Source organism: Phalacrocorax aristotelis, chromosome 18 (assembly GCF_949628215.1).
Source record: "Phalacrocorax aristotelis chromosome 18, bGulAri2.1, whole genome shotgun sequence".
Classification (NCBI taxonomy): Eukaryota; Metazoa; Chordata; class Aves; order Suliformes; family Phalacrocoracidae; genus Phalacrocorax; species Phalacrocorax aristotelis.
The window spans coordinates 2,260,095-2,281,219 of NC_134293.1; the positions used below are offsets into that span (position 1 = coordinate 2,260,095).

At 46.5% G+C, this 21,125-nt stretch overlaps 1 protein-coding gene across 3 annotated transcripts in view; it reads left to right on the forward strand.

The window, feature by feature from the left end:
* Positions 1-20,039, forward strand: part of PIGL (phosphatidylinositol glycan anchor biosynthesis class L) — a 62,751-nt gene extending 42,712 nt beyond the window's left edge. For all 3 annotated transcript variants that reach the window (XM_075113626.1, XM_075113627.1, XM_075113628.1), the window contains 4 exons: positions 3,953-4,020; positions 12,117-12,148; positions 18,159-18,292; positions 19,430-20,039. In XM_075113626.1, coding sequence (XP_074969727.1) covers positions 3,953-4,020; positions 12,117-12,148; positions 18,159-18,292; positions 19,430-19,528 — 333 coding nt within the window. In that variant the 3' untranslated portion in view covers positions 19,529-20,039. The remainder of the gene's footprint in view (positions 1-3,952; positions 4,021-12,116; positions 12,149-18,158; positions 18,293-19,429) is intronic.
* Positions 20,040-21,125: the final 1,086 nt, after the last annotated feature.

Below are 21,125 nucleotides of genomic sequence, written 5' to 3' on the forward strand. Positions count from 1 at the left end.
TTTCCTCACCTATGTTGTGGCCTCCTCAGGTGTGCTTTGGGGTGCGTGAGTGGGAGGCCCCCAGGACCTTTCACTCTCAGAGCTGGTGCATGACTTGCAGCTCAAACCCAGTGGATGCTGATCATGATTAGATATTTCCTTTTTCATCCAGTTGTACATTCTTTTTTAATCTTTAACTTCTCTGATTTAGTAGCAACTAGAGACATCTCCAAACGCACAAGAGACTCAAAGGGAGTTTGAATGTCACTGGCCTCTGCAAGTGTAAGTCGGGCCAATGAAATGATGCTCAGAGGAAGGCCATTAGAAATGGAGTTGCTTTCTATGGCATGTTATGGGATGGCCCTTATAAAGGAAGGAGACCTTTCTATCCCCAGCAGTCTACTTGAGCAGATGTGTGCTCTGTTTGAAGCACTGGATGACGCCAGAAAGAGTGAGGGAGACCCACAGCTTTTAGTGCTTTTTTCCTCCAACACACATGGTGTGTAGAGGGAGCATGGACTCCAGACCTCTCAGGAGTTTTCTCTTCTGCTAGTAATTGAGCAATTTCCTCTGTGCTCTCCCCCCTCCGGAAGGGATTTCTGGACCTGTTTGTCTTGGCTGTTGCTCTGGCTTCCACTAGTGAAAGCTCCATTTCCTGAATACCAAGGTCACCCAGAAGAAAACCCAGCAACACCAACAGCAGCAGCTCCCATTTCAGAACAGGTGTGGGGAGGGAACTCCCTCTTGCCCTAAAGATTGCATTGAGCAATAATTTCCACATCAAGTGTATTTCCTAGCCCAGCCTTTTGCTCCCCGAACTGGCTAAGCATGTTTTTAACCCAGTTTCAGGATGTTCAGGTTTTCTCATTGTTTGCTTGATTTCATCACCAGCCTGGTTCAGGTTATGTGCTAAAAGCAAGCACACCAGCTAGCTGCACCATGTGGAAGAAGCAAATGCTCCCGTGTGAAAATATCTTCAGCATGTGACAAAGAAATTCAGATTTGTTATCAATGAAAAGAATCCCTGAAGCCAGAGAAATATATTTGCATGTGATTGCTGCCTGCTTTAAGTCATGAGCACCACAGTGATGTCTGTTTAGACAACGGACCTAGAAGCTACATACTCGGGAGGTGGGACATCACTGCTGTGTCAGAGCCAGCCTGTGTGCTGGGAGGGATCTCTAAAGGTGAAGGGCCAATATTTCAAAGGTGGCCGCTTTGCAGATAAAGTGAATGCCACATGGCCAGGTCAATGTGCAGGCTGCTTGGGGATTGTACTTACAAATTTGTGTCTTTGAAGAGACAGGCAATTCAGGTGCAAATGTCCTAAAATAAATTAGACAACATCAAGTGAAAATTAACTCCATGCAATCATAGAATCACAGAATGGTTTGGGCTGGAAGGGACCTTTAGAGGCCATCCAGTCCAGCCCCCCCCGCAGTGAGCAGGGACATCTTCAACTAGATCAGGTTGCTCAGAGCTCCGTCCAGCCTGACTTTGGATGTTTCCAGGGATGGGGCATCGACCACCTCTCTGGGCAACCTGGGCCGGGGTTTCACCACCCTCAGTGTAAAAAATTTCTTCTTACATCCAGTCTAAATCCATCCTCGTTTAGTTCTTTAGTCTACTCTCCTTCAGTTCTAGCTAAATCTCTTTAGCTAGTTCAGATGTTGCGTAAGCCCAGCAGCACTGAGAACAGCAGCTCCTATTTCAAAACAGATGTGAGAAACAACCTCCAAAGGTGTTTCTGAACAGATAATTTCCACGTCAAGAATATTTCCTAACCCAGCCTTGTGCCCTCACAGTTGGCCTGAGCCGGTTTTGTCAAAATAATGATTAGCTTATTTAGTCGGCTTACTATAGTCTTTTATCTCGTCTTCTGGTTTGTTCTCTTGTACCCTCCATCGAAGGGAAAAATGTGTGTTTTGGCTTGCCTGGAGTTTTTAGCTTGGTTTCCTAAGGGAACAAGAATAATGCAGTTGTATTTATGTGTGCACACATGCATGTTTCCAAAGAGTCCAGAGCCCATTGGCTAATTTCAACCACATTTGACAGCTGAGTAGTAGTCTTAAAAACATTACGTTTGTACAGGTTACGTGAAAATAAATGATGAGGCAGAAGAGACAAACCCTTTCTCTGTCGCCATTTAGTAAAAAGGTTTAATGCAAGTCCAGCCCTTAGGAGACTCACACTATTATTCACCTGCATAGGAATTTATTCTGCATGCAGTGAGTGAGGTATATTGTTATCTTAGGAGAGTGTCGCTCTAGGAAGGAGTGACTTCAGAGCATGTTTTTTCTTATCTGTAAAATGCAGGGTGCTATGCTGGTTCTCTGAGCAGTACAGAATGTAGTAATTTCTTTCCCAGATGAGCTACTTAAAAAGCTGATATCCTTTGGGAGGGCTTTGCACCGTGCCAGACCTTGCAGTCCCTGCAGAGAGCCTCTCAGGTAATGCTGATGCACATCAAAAGCAGCCAAAGCAAAGCCATAATTTTTCTCCTTATAGAATAAGGGTTGACCGGAAAATGCTTCTTTGTACCTGAATGAAACCGAACTGGGTCCCGCCACTTCCTGCCGTCGGTAGCAGCATTTTTACAGCCACTGGGCAAAGTGCAAAGTGTAACCGTGGACTTGCGCTCGGTGGATGGGTTTATAAGCAGGCTTGTTTGTGGTTTTTGAAGTTTGTGGGTTTTGAAGTGTTTCTTATCACTGTCTTTTTTTTTCCTCTCCCTCTTTACACAATATCTCCTGTGTTTGAGAGGGCCTCTCCTGTTGGAGGGTGGAGTAGTAAGTTGCAGGACGGGCAGGGCAGCTTTTGATCTTCCCTTGATCTTTAACCCAGTACTTCAGGTCCTGAGTATAAAATAGATTTTGAGAAGGGAGCTGCGGTGAGTAAGCAAGGCAGTAGCATTTCCTTCCCTGAAGACAGAACAAGCTGGCAAGGAAGCACACATTGACTGAAATGTAGGGAGGTTATGATTTCTTCCTGGTCATAGAGAAGGGAGCTGTGGAGGGCTCTGCTGCCTGGCCTCTCCCAGAGCAAAAGCCTAGCTTTAGGTTGTCCAAGGACTGTCACTTTCCCCAGCTGGAAAGCCTACCAGCACACATTCCCTGTCTGCTCTACACTTCGTGCTGCCAGTTTGTCTTCTAGGTTGGAAGCAGGAGCTTTTAAGTACCCACTTCACAGTACTGTGCAGAGTGAGCCATTAGGGTGGATGCTTCACCCTGACACATTATTGGTAGGACTGAGGGCAGGGAGCCAAGGGTATTCTGTGCTTTGGATGGTGACTTGTTAGTGCTGTGTTCACACATTACTTCTGCATTATGATGTTCCCATTTCTCCCTGTAGAGAAGCAATAAACAATACGATCTCATTCAGCAAAAAGCCCGACTTGCTTGTGCAAAAAGTGCAGCCAGCTGATTCTTTAAAAAGGCTTGTTCTCATCCCAGATTAATTTATCACTATGTTACCCTGTGATGAAGCCTCATTACAATCGCGACAGTAGTCTATGATTGTGTTGCTGTTGTTAAAGCAGTATGTCCCGATTCACAGTACAACAAACTATAGTTTCACCCTGTAATCCACAGGCATTCTAGTACGTTCTCAGATCCAGGAGAGAGTGATTCACAGAGCTGGACCTCTTGGGTCAGGAACAAGTTTGCAAAAGATCACTCTGAAAGTAACCTTTTGGCCCGGTAATAAGTAACAAGTGCATCCTGCCAGTGGGAACACGGTGTTTATCGTCTTTCTGTTATTCAAGCTGTTAGGCTGTGTAGTCATCTAGTTCCAGAGTGTCTTGTTTGTTTAGTTGTATTTCTGTAGCATGAGTTCACACACAAGGCCTCATTGTGCAACACAAAAACAACCCTTCAGATGCAATGGGCTGGGACAGCGCTCTGTTAGATGTCAAAGTTGGTAACTGCACGCTCTCCTTCTTCAAAATTATTATTGTTCTGTGGTTTTATTGCAGGTGGTGACCTTTGATGCGGGAGGAGTGAGTGGTCATGCTAACCACATTTCTCTTTACACTGCTTTAAGGTACAGTGTTTTGCACACTTCATTGAACGCCTCGCTATAGTGTTACAGAGTGAACGTGGTGTTTGTGTGTAAGCAGAAAACTAATAGCCGAGAGCAGTATTAACTTCACTGATATAACAGAGTGCCAGGCTGTGGGACACAATATTGTTTGGAGAAACTCTTACAGCTCTGTAAATGACCTACAGCATCCTTTATTATTCTATCTGCTGGTGCTTTGCCAGTCTCCCTTTCACTGGGCCCTCTTTGCTCTTCCTGTCCTTGATCTCACTAAAATATGCCACAGATCACTTTGCACTTCTGTTGAGGAGAGTGTGTGAATAGCTGATGCCTGAGCTGTTGGACTTTGGAAAGTTCTGCACCATTGTTCCAGAGGACGTTGCCATCTTGTCTGGGTACCTGAATTTACCTCTCTGACACAAGGACGTTGCTCTTTCTCTGGAGCTGTCCCTATTTACTACTCTTCCGAACTCAACTTGTTCCTTCACGACTTTATTCTTTGCATTCTGACAACCTCTGTCTCTGTGCTGTGATGTGGGAAGGTTGCTAGAAAAAAATCCTGTGTATTAAAATCACCCAAATTTTGCTGGCAATACAGCTACTCTATTTTATTTTAACTCTCTGCTCATTCAAACCTCACTGTGTCCTAGAGAGCGCTCCCCCAGAGCTGCCCCTGCCTTTCCCAGGCATGAGAAGAACTCTTTGCAAGTATATCCTGTATTTTTGGCACCCATTTGTTTTCTGAATCATCTGTGCAACTCAGATAACTCTCTGGCTCTCCTTGCTAACACCATCACAGTGATTTGCCTTTCTCACTTGCCTAGAGAAAGCTGCAGCGCCACAGAACCCATACTGTGACCTACTGAGCTCTTCTGAAAAGATGCTGAAAGTCTTTGATGCTATCTGATGGCTGGAATTCAGTGTTAGGGGGATCATGGCTTTTCCCAGCAAATTCTGAAATATCCCAGCAGAAGGAAGGGGGGTGGAGTTAAAGCAAACTGTGTTTGTTTGGGCTAAGCGGGGAGATGCTTTCTGGCACGCTGTTATCTGAGGAGTGAGTGAGGAACCAAGGTTGATGACCGATGCTCACACCGTTGGCACAGAGGGACTAGAGAGCTTCCGGCTGCCTGGACCTCTGTTTGCTCAGTCAAATGCTGTACAGCCTGCAAATAGGAATGGAGGGCAGATTGGTAGGTGTGCCCCTACATCCTGAAGAGATACAGGGGAAACAAGCAAGCAGCTGAATTATGCATGAGAAAGTTAAGGAAAACTCTCAGTTTTGATCCCAGCTCTACTGTGGTCTCACTTTGTGGCTGGGCAGAAATCACTTTCCCACCTTCATGCTTTAGGTTTCCTGTGTGCGCAGTGGGAATGTTAACCCTCTTCTCGTCTCAGAGTACGTTACTAGCAAGTATTTATTATCTGCGAGCCCCCTGCACTCAGACCTTTGCATTAGTCCTTAGCCTACAGCAGGACATTGTCCTGGGCTGATGAGATACACACTGATAGGGACACCAGAGTATAAGCAGCTGTCATTAAATAAGGGCTGGTTTGTGTCTTGTCTCTCTTCCAGTCCTGAATCAGCAGAAATAAGCACGGTGGCCCAGTCATCTGCATGTGGCAGGAGTGATGCTGTGGCCACTGAAAGGTTAAGTTTATTTTTAGTGGCTTGCTTGCCCTCATTATTTTTCAGTTTGTGTCATGGAGGAAGTAGAGCGTGACTGTATCACTCCTGATTTTCAGTGCCCTGATGAGTTCTCGCATACTGGCTAGTACAGGCAGCGCTGGGAGCATATGTGGGGGCTTCTCACGCACCTCCCTGCCAGCAGGGCTTTGCAAAGCAGGGGTTGCTGCCCCTGGGGCCCCAGTGCTACATGGCAGGAAAAAGGCAAATGAACTCTCCCCTCTAGGTATCATGTGCAATGTATTTATTTACCGTCTTTAAACAAGGGCTGCAGGGTTCTGCCTCCGCTGTGGCTGTAAGTGGAAAGGACAAAGCGGAGGGCTGGTGCAGTGATCCTCAGCTCTTTCGGATGCTCGCAGTCTGTGGGAGATAGACGTGTGCCCGCTACCTAAGAGGTTACTTTCTGCAAAAGCAGGGGTAGAATGGGCTGTGTGACCCATCCGCAACTCCTTGCTTCAGGAGGTGCAAATTATTGAACAGCTTCAAGGAAGAAAACAGTCCAGGAAATGGTTGTAGCTGAGCAGATGCTCAGTATTATCATCTAAGGGCATAAATATTCTTTCTACTGTCTGGAACAGAGGTTATATTAAAAGGAGCAGGAACTATTCAGAAGAAATGTGTCCTTCCCCTTGCAGCAACCTTCCTCCTGACAGCTTGCAGAGGGTCCAGCTGCTGCTATGTGTCTAGGCTTTAGATCTGGGAGGAACTGTGAAATACCAACGTTTGAGGGTGGATTTGTCCTTCTGCAAGGGAAAAATAAGGAAAAACAGGATGGGAGAGGAACACAAATTGCTATTTGATTTCAGTCTCCCCTGGGAGTATTTCAGTTCTGGCTTCCAGACAGGAAAAAAACCCCAACCCAAACCCAAGAAAATCCCACTGTAGCAAGGAAGGGAGAGTTGGAAGCAATCCTCTGTAGCTCTGCTTCTTTCCTTGTCACCTTGATTTGGCAACATCATTCTCTCTTATCCCCCAAAATAGGAGCTTTCCCTGTGGCCAAGAGAGGCTGCGTCCTGTACACATAGCCACAAGAAAGAGCAGGTCTTCAGTGACATCAAGGTCACTTTACTCCCCTCTCAGCATTTGGCCAGTCACTGGGCACTACGGTAATAAGCATGGTAAATACTACGTGACAGGAATATTTGAGAACCTCTCTTTCCTGCACTTTGAAATGACAGCGTTTGCACTGAGTTCACATGTAATATTGAGGTGGTTTAGTTTTGCATGAGTCATTGTGCATTTTGATTTTAAAGAAGCCCCGGGGGGCTGTTGGTTTTGTTGCTTGCTGAGCGGGAAGAGGAATGGTCTTTGTGAGGGGGAGGAAGGACTGTACCACTTCTTTTCATCAGTGAGCTATCAAATCCATTTCATCCCAGCTAGAACAGAAAAGAATAGTCCTTGTCTGCTTAGGGCAGAGCAAACTGAGTGGAAAATGGGAGCTGCTATATTTAACCACTGTGCATTATGTTGTTATAGCAACTGCATCCATAAAACTTATATCAATGGTGGCATATAAAAAGCTACATCAAAGAATCATTATCTTAGGCCTATTCTTGTCAATTCCATTTGGAAAAACACCTCTCAGTCCTGCAGGATGTTTCTTAACATTGGCCAACTCAGTGGTAGGTTGTAAATGAGACTGTGCAGAGGTGATATTTGGGAGCTTAGTGCTTTATCAGTCTTGAGTTGATTATGATGCAGCTTGAGTGCCACCGATGCCTTGTTCCACTTACACGTCACAGCCTGACTATTGAATGCCCTGTTTATGAATGCCATGGGACACAGCATTGTGCAGAAGGGTTGCACTAAGGCTGCCTGAAAGAGGAGGATTGATTAAATGCCAGTCGCAAATAAGTATATCAAAACAATTAACACTGCATTGTCCAGCCAAATCCCACGGACTTGGTGGGTGCAGTTCTCAAAAGCCACCAACTGCATTACATCCCTACAAAGCACAGCTCTGCTTGTATTGAATTTCTGAGGCCAGGTCTTTAAGGATGTGTTGAGCAGGAAGCAAGCTGTTTCTTGGGTGATTAGCTTGATGATAATGAATGGTATCCCATCTACCATTTTTTTGGATGCCTTCTTACAGTGTGGAACTAGAATGGGACTCTGATCTCTCACTCCTTTTAGGCAGCTATAGCCTGGGCATTTCAAATGAGTGGCATCTCATTTATGTTTTTAAAGTAGGGCGCTGGTTTGTATTTCCATTGCCTTTTCCCAGAAAATCCTTCTCTTCAAGACTGGTTGTTATTTGCTCCATCTCAGACAAGGATTTCCTGTGTCACTGATGTCTTTGTTTGGGATTGTTTAGCTCCCGTTGGAGTTCTAGGTTCCCTGTGAAATAAAGGTTATTGAAGAAATAACAAGTTCCAGTATCTTATGTTTCAGCCTGTCCTTTCACAGTCCAGCTTACTTCTTGTGTTTTGTTTTACTGGTCTTAAATGTCCCGGGGGGAAACTTGTGAGTGGTGGCTGTGATTGCACCCAGGCTGCCCCCATAAGGTCCTCTTCCATGTACCCTTTGAGACCCTGTCCCTTCCCTCACAGGACTCTGCCCTGTGCCTGGCGTATATCCCATAGCTGGGCATGTTGTCCTAGATTTATCCCATTCCTTCGCCTCTGCTCCCTCCTTCCTTAAATTGACTAAGTTCATTCATCCCTGTGCCCTGCCATGATACTGTTGAGGGCCGTTAGGATAAAGCTGAGTGCAGGGCACCAGCGTTGCAGGGATTCCCCCCTCAAGAAGTTGTTGTTTTGCTAGGTTTTTTTTTTTTCAGAGAAGCAACCTCAAGGAATGTCCTTCCCAGTGTCACTAGGCTGCTGGCAGTGTGACTGGGGCAGTGACACTACACATCCTTCTCCCAGGCAGCGCAGGGACCAAAGCGCAGAGCCACGGAGCAGCTCTGTTAGTGGGAAGATCTCTGAATCAACACCTTTTTTATGACTGGCAGAACCATGTTTTTTGCCACTGCAATATGCGTGAGTACAGAGAGCCTGAGTAGTGTTTTACAAACTGCATGTTGCTACATGGTGTAGTTCAGGGTGCATGGAAATGGAGCCAGAAAGTCCGGTTAGGGAGGGAGGAGGCGTTCCAGATAGCAAACATTCAACATCTGGCAAGTATATCCTTTTAATGTCTCTGTGATTCCTAGGAGACTGGCTGTTCTTCCTCTCTCACATCTGTTTCATCAGATTAATCGGGCAGATTAGAGGTTAGGATCCTAAATGGAGCCCCAATGCATCTTTAAGATATCCATTCTTTGCCATGCTCTTGAAAACTGTATTTCCCCAGTGCTCTGCAGCAGCCAGCGCAGTCAGTTCAGTGAAGGGTTTTGCCTTTGGCATGGGAGACTTATTTGGAGAATGAAGTCATTGATTTCAATGAACAATTCTCGTTAAACAGAACATCACCAAAACTGCAATCCACCCACCAGGGCGTCAGTCCCGCTTCTACCCCAGAGGAGTTCTGTGTTCCCCAAGACCGAGGTTTCAGCTCCATCTTGACTTGTTCCTTCTTGCCATCATGGGGAAGTATCAGTGGTCAGTGCCGTGTAGGAGCTAGCCCACTCACATTGCTGGCATCTTTCTGTGAGGATGACTGAATAAAGACAGGGAATTTGGGAGCTAGCTCAGTCCTGCAGTTTGCAGGATGGGGGTTGCTGGACCATTGCAGTTTTTCTGCCGAGCAGATGTAGCTGATAGCTACAGACAGCAAAAGCTTCCGAAGCAGCTGGTCCTTGAGGGAGGAGCCAGTGCTGAGTCCTTGCAGTGCAGAAATGGTGGGTGCCTTCAGACATCTCACAGTGTTTGAATCTTCCTTGCAGAGAGTCTCACTTTCCTTCAGATGTGGATCTGAACCTATGACAGGCATAATAAAGAGGGTGCAGTGAGAGGTGCCCTGTAATCAGCTGGCCTATGGCACTTGGTGGGTGGGTGGGAACAAGCCACCTTAGATCACTTTATGTTTAAAAGGAAAAAGAATTTATAAAAAGTCTCTCTGAAAAAAAAAACACATGGAAAGAGATCCTGAAAAAGGAGCCTGTTTGCGTTTGACTTCTTGGAATTTTGTGCCAAACTCTTGCAATTCACCCAAACCACAGCAAGTCCAATCTATAAAACAACATTCCCAAAATGGCAACAAGAGAGAGCTGCAACCTCTCCCCTACTTGGAAGTGTCCCACGGAGACAGCTCCAGCAGGGTGGAGATGGGAGTGAGAAGATTGATTTGGGAGAGGATTGGCTAGTTTTATGAACGTGTGCAGGAGGTAGAGTTTTGTGTGTGTTTCTCTCTCTCTCTCTCTGCAACCGCAGTTCATTGCCACCTCTTGCCTGAGAAACACAAAGGAGCAAGGCTGCAATTCCTCTGCAGCGTTACAGCTGGGTGGAGCCCATTCCCATAGCTCTGCGCTGAGCCTTGCTGAGTACTGAAGCATTTGGCTCAGGACAAAAACGATGAGGAGAGAACCAGTTTCTTCATGCTTGTTCTTCCAGAGCAGTGTCAGGTCTGCCTGGCAGCAGCCTTGAGGACCTTTCAGTAACCAAACATGGTTTGTGTCTCCCTGAACCTTTACACAGGCACAAACTCCTTAGTTTGCTGCTGGACCAAACTTTTTTTCCCTGCTGAAGATGCTCTCTGCTTCTGCTGAAATGTTTCTGTATGAACCGGATCTCTCCTTGCTTCTGTTTCTAGTGGCCAGGAATGGTTATTATTAGTTCACTCACGGAGCAGCTCTTCACATCCTTTAATTTGCTGTCAGTTAGTGCTTTGAAGGTCCCTCTATGGCAGAGCAGCTCACCCAGAACAGACACTAGGACTTTGGGTAGTTAGCCAAATTTCACAACCACTCACTGCTTTATCTCTCCAGGCTTCATTTAAGAAGTTCCCACCCTGCTAGCTTTACCAAGTGCTGAATCACTTCTTTGGGTGGCCAGATTTAGTTGTGGGGGAAGAAACCTCTGGCAGAAGAGCAGAGCAGACATTAATGGAGATGTTTAAACCTTCCTCCCACTCCACCGCCCCCAAAAAATTGCTGGTAATGTTTATGAGGCAACATTTAACAATCTTTGTCAGAACAGTAGGACTTGAGTAGTGGGGTAGAAGGTGGCCAAGTTAGTATTACAAGGCCATTGTTCAGGAGAAAATGGTATTGCTTGCAGATCTTTGGCTCTGGAGAAGAGGAGACCATTGGCAGGAGAATCTACTTAAGGCATATGTTTTCTGATTGCCGTTTGAGTTCTGCCGTGACCTGCATTTCTGGCTTGACTTTTGCTTTGAATTGCTTTGGGTATTCATTACTCCGTGCTTCCTATTTTGTCTACGCCTGTGTAGCTAATCCTTTTCCTTGAACTTAACCAATAGCCAGAGATAATCCTAGTTTGAAAGTGACTAGAGAAACATAACAGTTTACATATAACGTGTGTTTTATCCTGGTTGATTTGCACATGAGCTGTCACATTGTCCTTCGTTAAATACACCACTATAAGATGATAACAATCTCTTTAAATATTACACAGGGTTAAATAACTTTTCTTTTTTTATTTCCTTTCTCCTTTTGGCAAATGTTCCATTGTTTGGATTTTTTTTTCTTATGGAAGAGCAAGCCTGGGTGTGGGACAGCTCTGAGTGCCATCTGCTGGAGACCTGCCTCCTCCCATCCCTGCCATGGGCCAAATCTGGAGGCGATGCAAATGGTGATGTGGGCATAAGTGCTCTGAAGCCAAGAACCACAGGCTAGAGCAGGAAAAACAAGAGAATTAAAAAGGAATTGAAGCTAATTCCCTCTGATGCATACACCATATCAGGGTCATTTGCTTACACTTCTTGATGGAAGTGCCATCACTGTTCGTATCTCCTGCGCTGGTCCCCTCATTCTGTTTCCAAGGGATGTGTTTTTGTTACAGGGACTTCCCAGGACAAAGTCATGAAGGGATCAAAGTCTTAGTGAGAAAAAAGTCAGAGCAGCTTCTCCGATGTCCCAGTGCCAGCATGGGTTACATAGAACGAACCTGGTCCCCAAACAGGAGCTGCTGCCGAGGCTACGTCCCTGGTCAGCAGACACAAGGCTTTAAAGAGCCAATGCTCTCAGAGGTGAATAGCCTTTGGCAGCCTCTTGCAGTTTCCCTTAGTGCAACATGAGAAGTTTGAGAGGGAGCTGGATTTACGGAGCTTATTTGTGCTCTATCCCAGCAGTCAGGATGAGGAACGGAATGGCAGAATTTTGTGGGGAATGAGGCTTACCACCACCTGGCACGTGCATCCAGTGCCGGCTCCTGAACTTTCTTATAAGATTAGCCATTGTAAATGTGTGTATTAAGAGAAAAGGGGTGATTTAGCATGCAGAGGTTATACCTGTAAAATCAGGATTTGAATAACTTCCCTGAGTGTTTACCCCTGTGTATCTCTTCATTCACAGGTACCTGCATTCAGAGCAGAAGTTACCTGAAGGTAAGTCTCATTACGCATCCATGACTGTGCAGGCATTAGGCAATGGTTTACCTGAATGTTCTGTCCAGGGTTTCATCTGCCTAACTCACCTCTATTTGCAATGCAAATGAAACCCGCAGCTGAACTCTTCCTTGCCCTTTTATCTCCCTAAAGTTTTTAACCAGCTTAGGCTTCTCCACAGTCCCTTTTCTGTCCTTTGGGGTTGTCCTGTCTTGGTGGTGTGTTTCAGTGCCTGGCCTATGCCTCTTGCTGTCTTTGGTGAATATGATTGTTATTTCCAGGTCTCTTGGCTCAGTCCCAGAGTTTTTGGTCACATCTTACTTATAAGCCTTTTTTTGGTTTTGGTTTGGTTGTTTTTTGTTGGGTTTGGGTTTTTTTGGGACGGGGTAAGGGTCGTTGGTTTGGGTTTTTTTTTTTGTAACAAGCGCCTCAGAAACCATTACCAGCTCAGCCAAAAATGGTTGCGTGTATCAAGCTAAGCTTCCATCAAAATGCGGTCAGTATGGGAAAAGTATCCGAAATCTGCACTGGCACAACAAATCGTTGGAGTGGCTTCTATCACCTGTAAACGAGCAAGTATCTCTGAGAAACTCTTTGTACAAGTAGGGAAAAGAAAGAAAGAAAGTACAGATGCAGGTTGCTCCTGACCCCCTTTTCTAGCTGCTGTCCCAGAGTAGATCTGCAGCCCTTATCTCTAGGAAATGGTGCCTGACTCAGGGACAAATTAGTGGAACTAGTTTAAGCACAAACCTGTCAGCTGTTTGGACAGAGCATAGGAAGGTGGCTCCAGCAGGCCCACCCAGTCAACCTCCTGCTCCCTCAGCAGTCATCCAGACTGTGTTTCTGTAATCCCGAATCATTGTGGGATTTGAATGTGTCACAGCAAATCAGTTTTAATTCCCTGCTAGCAGCAAGTTGCAGACCAAGATCAGATGGAGAGAGCGTGAGCTAAGATGGCAGAATGCCCTTTAACTGAGTTCTGACTCTAGTCTCTTCAATTCACCCATCTGTGAAAGAGGAGTATGAATCCCAAATTCTTTCCTAGGACCTTTTCTTTGTTCAGTGCTGGGGTGCCACAAAGAGCTCTGTGTGTGCTGTGTGCAGTACAGAGAAAGAACAAGGAACAGTAGTGGTAGATGTAACTGCTAGATGTCAGGACTTATCCAGACTGAACCACCTTCATGTGCTGTTCATGCAGGTTCGTTAGATACACTGTGGTCCTGACTATGGGCTGTGCCTCAAATTGGTTCGGGTTTGAAACAGACCTGTGTATAGACATCATTTCCATTTCCCGAGCAGCATCAAGAGACTCCTGAAGCTATGTGAAAGCCTTGCTGCTCTGATTACATCACATCTGACATGACCTACAAACACCAAAGGAACGGGGAGCTCCCATGCTGCTGCTTACGCTAAGCCTTTCCAAATATAGTTCCAGTCTCATTGAAATTCCCAGTATTTATAATTTGATCTGGCAGGCGTGCAGGGCTGTGCATCAGAGGGGCTTAATGAAACAAGACTGATGCTGGGATTGAGGCTGTCTGGATAGAGCTGAAAGGCATGTTTGGGCCATGGAAATGTGCTGCTCCCCTGTTGGTAAGAGGGAACTATTTGTGGGTGAACCTGTGTAAGCCCATGTGATCAGGAAACCCACAGAAAATCTCTCTGCAAATGCAAAAGCCAGCTAAGCCTTGCATTGCCTCAGTGATATGCAAATGAGCACCCTAAATATTCTGCTTTGCTTTCCAATGCCTTTAGCCAGCATAAACACAGCAGGCTTGTTATAATCTGTAATCAAGTTCTCCAGACCAGGCACAAGCACATAGGCTTGTTTCAAGGAGCCGAGACAGCTGCTGGATATGCATCCACCCCTACTACTGGCCCATCCAGCTATAACCAGTGCTTCTCCAAAAGAACTGCTGTGCTAACGTCTGTCAGGAGCAGTGCAAGCCTTTAGCACACATAGATCTGCTCATAATCTTCTCATTCTATGCATACTTGCTGCATAAGTGGTTTGGAAGTAAAAAGCCACGCTGAACAGGTTGCAGGCTTCATGCACTTCTATTCTAGGCCTAATCCACTAGCTATATTGATCTTGCCCTTTCTGCCAACCTAGAGAGGTTGTATTACACTGCTAATCCCATCCTGCCCAGGTCACAGTCACAACAGGCTCTGAAAAGCTTCACCTGCTGGTGTCACAGGAGTAGACTCATCAATGGCAGCACTTCTCTTACCCTGCTTGGCAGGGAGCAGCCTGTTTCTCTGAACCCTTTTCCATCTCTCCCGGGACTGTACATTCCTTCCCTGCTTCATTTCATCTCACATTCCCATGCAGAGCAGCCTTTGCTGTCAGCATGTGGAGATCCTTGTCATATCACTAACACAGGAGACTCTTACAGTGCCCTTCATTTTGTGAGGCTTGAATGCCATTGCTTTGCCTCATCTGACCGATGGGGCCCAGGAGGTCAGGTTGATCAATACTGAAATCACTTGCAGTTGTTTTGAGCCGTTATTCCTGAGCTTTGGGGACCAAAAGGGCATAATTGCTTCATGAAATAATATTTCTTAGGGAAAAAAAATAGGAGAAAGGGAGAGCACGTTTTGTTAACAGAGCAGCCCAGGCTGCAGAGATTGGGGGTGGGTAACCCTCCACCGGGCCTCTCTTCCCATCACTGCAAGCAGGAATTCACGTGGCATTGCCAGGGTCCAGTAACAACCATCCAGGAAAGGAACGATCCATTGCCCCATGTTTGCTCTAGCCCTTTCCGCCCCAGTAAGCACTGAAAAGCAAACAGGTGGCCAGTGGGAATGCTGTCAGCATACAAGAGCGAGGGAATCCATATCTATTCCTTTCCTCTGCTGTGCCATAGTGCAGCACCTTACTAGTTCTTTTCTCTGAAACTCCTCACCAGCAGATTGAATCATAGAATGCCCTGAGCTGGGAGGGACTCACAAGGACCATGGAGTCCAGCTCCTGTCCCTGCACAGGACACCCCAAATTCACACTGTGGCTCTGAGGGCCTTGTCCAAGCACTTGCTGAATATCGCCAGGCTGGTGCCGTGATGCCTCCCTGGGGAGCCTGTTCCAGGGCTCCACCACCCTCTGGGGGAAGGGCCTTTCCCTAATACCCAGCCTAACCCTCCCCTGGCACATCTCCCTGCCTTTCCCTCGGGCCCTGGCGTTGGTCACCAGAGAGAAGAGACCAGCCCTGCCCCTCCTCCTCCTCCCCTTGGGAGGGAGCTGCAGAGTGCCATGAGGGCTGCCCTCGGCCTCCTCTGCTCCAGGCTGAACACGCCAAGGGACTTCAGCCGTTCCTCATACGGCTTCCCCTCTAAGCCCTTCACCAACTCCGTGGCCTCCTCTGGGACTGGGGCATCGGGCCTGCTGAGCAGCCCAGAGGATCTCTGCAGAGAAGGGGGGAAGAGTCGTTCCCCTACTCATGGCACATCACAGGTTTGCTTCCAGGTTTGCTACTTGGAAACAAGAAATGTCTTTAGTGGGAGAAAAAGAACTGACAGGGCACTTCCACGTGCAGCTGCAACACTTGTCGCTGCAGAGCATCCTTTGCAGTCGCAAGCTGAAACCTTACGGCGGCTAAACAGCAACTGCTCTGTCAGTCACTTGTCAAGGTGGACCGTGAGCGAGGCGGGCTCAGGCTCGCAGTCAGGAAGTGGCACAGGCCATGCTGGTCACACAGCTGCCTGCATTCCTGCACGTCCGAGGGACTTGCTGCAGGGAGCTTGGCCGCGCCGTGGGTCCTTCCAGATCGCATTGCACAGCTGCTGCTCTGCAGGGACGGGCACGGTGACCTTGCAAGGGTTGTACGGCTGAGGCTGCAGTAGGGACATGGTACAGCACTGACATAGTTAAGACAGAAGGGCCTTCAAGGCAGAGGGGTGCCAACAGTGACCCTGACCTGGGCAGCCTGAGGTGGGGAAGCGGGCTGCGGGTCCCGGCTCCCCCGCAGCTGGTGGACACCGCCATCTCCCGGCAGGCCGGGGCCTGCAGCAAGTGTCCCTGAGCTTCAGGAGGGCTTTTCCTCCAGTTCCTGACACAGCACAGACTTATGTCAGCGTTTGTCTGGAAGGAAGTGCCGGCCGTTTCCCTTGAGGCCTCTAACCCTGCCCATTGCTGCCCACAGCAGGAGAAAATAACTCCTCTCCATGCTCTGCCCATCCTGCAGGGGGGACCCCTCCCAGGACCAGTGCGGAGGGAGAACTGGAAGGGGAGCATGGTCCTGGAGCCCTCTGTGATACTAACATAAAGAGTTACCAGTTTTGTTTTTTAGAGTAGAAAAGACTATTGAAAAGTTGGAACAAATTGTACATCCTTTTCTTGAAGGAGAGAGAAGAAAGAAAGGAATTGAAAGATCCTGGAGATGTGCCGGAGGGAGTCTGTCAGGGCTGCCGTGTCCTGCCATTGCAGGCTTTGGCTGGAATAAAAGCAAGACCTTCCTTTTCAGAGAAATGAGTTAGTGTCACTGGGAAGAGGCAGGGGACACAAATCACCGTGAGGCAGGGGATTTGTGGAGGGCCATCCCATGCATGCTGTTTGTTCCTGGGTTCAGTGTGTCCCAGACCCCTGGCTGGGGAAGGAATGGTGCTGGTGGGGTATCTTTGAGTACCGTGCTCTCCCTTGGAGACTTTGCGGGCTTCTTCTCTTGTGTCTTCAAGAAACTAATTCACCATACGAGCAGCAAGTTTTGCTTTCCTATCTCATACTTGATAGAGGCTAGACTGAAGGATCTACCAAATGTCCAAAGTAGGGAAGTTAGCAGCAGGTTGACCGTTCAGATCCTTGTGGGATGAGATTCCTTAGACTGCACAGAGGGCTCCTAGTAGGGGCATCATTGCCTTTCTCACAGAAACCCACCTCACATAGTTATTCTTTTTGGAAAAGATATTTGCTTCTGCCCCTGTCCTGGAGTCTTTTCCCTTAGGAGGGCACAAGTCCTGCCTACCTTTTAGAGCCAAGAGGTATTTGAGCACCACCAGTTTGCTTTGTGCTGAGGAAATAACAGCTTAAGCAGCATTAGACATGTGAGCACAGGCTCCACACGCTAAAATGGTCTATTAGGCAGCCTTGGTAGCAATTCAGCATTGTTCTCTGTCTCCTTCGTATAATTTCACTGTTTAAGGGCACACTGAAGAAAGTCTCATCGCAGATCTAGTTGTATATCTGACCACTCGTGTAAACTGTGACTTTGGCCTCTTCTGTCCAACTTTAATACAATGTCTGAAGTGTGGAGCATAATCACAGCAGCCTCCAAGCCCTAAGAAATCCCATAGCAGCTCCCTGGAGAGCTACAGGCTCTTAATGGGACCATCAGTAGTTCTGAGCTCATCAGTGAAGACAATTTAGCCATGGTAAAAAAAAACCAGCAATTAACTTTTGAGTTCAAGGGGCTCTTTAAAACAGAAAAAAAATTCCACACCAGTGGAGTCTTTATAGATGTTACATTCATCTGCTTCATCACAAACACCTGAGCCAATTCTGGAACTCGGTTAAAGTGTAACTGCCTGCCTGAGTTAATATTTGATACAGCCATTCCTGAATCTTGTAAATATTTTTTCTGCAGCTAAGAATTGGAGTAGAAAGAGGAAATTTCACTTTTGTAGCTGAACCAGAGACTGCTGTTTTAAATTTCCATTATATGATATAGTGCCAGCATTCAGAGAGCCATCCTGGGCTTTTTTGCTTTCAGTCTAACTATGTAGGAATAATTTAAATTATAAGCAAAAAAACCCCAAATCCTCTGGTATTCAGAGCAAGCTAACGTTGCGTTCCACAGACCACATACAGAACAAGAACCAGTACAAGTGGTCATTGACACGCACTGGGCACGAAGAGATCCTGGTGGAAGCACGTGGAGATGTTTCTCCCCTTTTGCACAAAAAGGATCCCCATAGCCAGCAATACAGGGGAGCCTGCAAAGACCTGCTGAGCCTGGAGAGGTGGGAACCGTACAAGAATATTGGTCTTTGGAAATCTTTATCCTCTTTCTCTGTCTAGGGTGCCGTGTGCTCGTGCTCGAATCAGTAAGTCTCTTCCGGAAGTACATCTCCGTGCTGGATGTACTCGTGTCCTGCCTCCTGCCCACAGATGCACTCTTCGTACTCACAGAGGAGGAGACTGAACAAGCCAGGGTGAGATGCGTGGTACCTCCTTAACCTGTTTGAATAGCTCATCATCATTGCAAAGACTTTAGTCAGAAGCATCATATTCACAGAGAACTTTATAAATAATTATCTACATGGATTACAAATGCCACTGATGAACAATCTTCAGTGATTTGTAAAACATGAATGGGCAAGATGGGCTGCTTCATGTGCTGGGTGGAGAGCAGGACAGGGCTGAGCAGATCTGCAGCTCAGACATCTTCAGTAGCTACAGTGCACTGAGTTTTACACTGTGCCCAGGACGCAGGATGTACTTCAAAGGAGACTGGATCCAACAGAATACTCTGAACGTGTGAGTGGCCTGTGAAAGAATGGCATGACTGCATGCCAGGAACAGTGTCCCTGGACCATAGCTTTAACTAAGGATGGAGACAGCTTGTGAACTTGTGGTCCAAAGCTCTTTACGAGTTCCCCTCCCTACTGTGTATTTTTTAACTGTCTTGCTGCATGAGATCTCACCCATCTAGTCCAGTTCCCTGTATCAGAAGCTGGTTAGCCCCCCTTCCATAGGATGTAAATGTTTGCCCAGCAAACAGTCTTGTTAATCCACAAATAACACACAGAACTTTCCTGCTTTTGAGGCTGCTGGTAGAGTTACGTATGGAAACTGCTCCGATAAAGGTGGCATTGTTCTCTTGCGTTTCTGAAATCAGCCTTTATAAGCTGGTGCGCTATAAATAGATTAAGTTTCAGCTGGCAGTGTATGATCGGAAGAAGCATGCAAAGTGTTCTCAGATGCATGCCTATCAGGTTTCTGCTTCCCCAGCATGTGAACACCCAGGTGTGAGATCATACAGGGTGGAGGAGTATCTGTGACAAGGAAGCCATCACAGCACCAACCTGCAGCTGGTTAATGCCCTTTCTAGCAGGCCCCCTGTGAACGTTAGGCAGCACACCACCAGCCACAGAGGGGCAGGCAGGCCTCTCCCTGCCCTTTGGCCCCATGGAGTAGGCAGCCTTCTACCTCTCGCTACTTCTTCCCTGCTCACTGAAAACAAGCTGTCCTATGTATTGGCAGTGAACCTCGCAGGAGGCCTAGGAAATTGTACGCCCATTAGGACTGGGAAGTTCTTGTAATGCTTTCTCAACTATTTTTCCTTCTAGAGAGCCATGCAGTGTCATCGCAGCCAGCTCCTCTGGTTTCGCCACATCTATATGCTTTTCTCACGTTATATGATGATCAATTCGCTCCGCCTTCTGTGAGGGACGCCACTCACAACTTCAGGAGTAAAAGAATGAGTGAAAAAAAAGACCCTATCAGGCCAAGGACTAAAGAAAACTCACCTGTTACTTGCTCAAGAGGCCAGGATTCTCTTTGTGTAATGTTCTTTCAGACTACAAAAGCAGGCCATATGAACTTGCTTCTGAATATCTTGTTGCCTGATACATTGGGATGAACAGGGTTTAACAACTACACTATTTTCTCACTGTAGAAGCTTAAATACGATAAGAAATTTGGATTAACCTGATTAGGAGTAAAATGTGGGAGTATTCTGCATTGGAGAAGATATGGCACCAACTATTTTTCCCTGAGAAGATACAGCTGCAAGGACTGCAGCTATCTCATGGTGCTTTTGTAAAACACAAATATTGGGAGTGACTCTTCAAAGATCATGCTATCGCCACAGATAAAACCAGAACCACAAGACCTCTCTTATTCAGTCAGAACTTTTAAAAAGCCAATGCTTATGAGTAAAACATCAGAAATCATACAGATTTCTCTAACTGCACTGATCTTTGCTGCTTCTGCTTTCATACACATTCTGTTGCAGGCTCCACCTTCGCAGTGTCCCTCATGAAGCATGAGCGTTTCTTTGTGCTTCAGAACATGGGGCTCAAGATCAACTCACAAGAGTCTCAACAGGACGTAAGAATGAGGTGTGAGAGACCCAGGCTGTAACTAGGTCTTTTATAGAACACATGCAGAGATAAAAATTGCAAGAGATGTTTCAAAAGCCGCTCCACTTATGCAAATGGCAAGTGCAAGAGTTAAAGACACTCTCCCTTTACGTTTAATGGTAAGTGAGGCAGCTTTCAGTGGTTTAATTTCTTAGTCTATAAGAGAGATTCTACCAGCGATTTGGGTTTCTGTGGGTCATGGCGGAGCAAAGTCAGCGATACTCAACATTTCTGTAGGGCTTTGCACTCATTAATGTGGGCTCGCATCTGCAGGAGGCATCTTTCCTGGATTGACACAGCTGCTTGTTGCATAGGCAAGGCCAGAGCCCGAATTGCCTGGTCTGTTGCTGTGAGCTCATCCTCCTCCTGAAGACAACAGATGAGCTCCTGGTTGCACTGAAATACGTGCCTGTTGTTCTGAGACTATGACAGTGCCTAAGCATAAGCTCAGCCTTAAGACCATGAGTAGGTCCAGGCTTAAGCAAAACAGTACTTAATCACATTAATAATTTCAGTGGCCCCTCTCTGGCATACAGCTAAGCACCTGTGTAAATGCCTTACTGAACTTGAGCCTGATAAGCTCTTTCAAATCCCCTTTAAATCTAAATGCATGGTCAATTCATTGAAGCCAACGGAGAAAAAACAGTGTAAGTTCATACTGACCTAAGCAAGAAATTATCTTATATAGGGCATTTTTATAAGCCAGACTTGAAACACAGGAAATATCCATACAAGCGAAGATTAATTGGGATTTTTTTTGGTGTTTTGGTTTTTTTTTTGTATTTTGCTCTGTTTATTGTGATTTCAACTTTAGCACAGCCGAGGGCAAAGTACCAACATACCAGACTGGGGTGGTTTATGGAACAGAGGTGGTTTGAAAACTGAAAGTCACAGATGAATA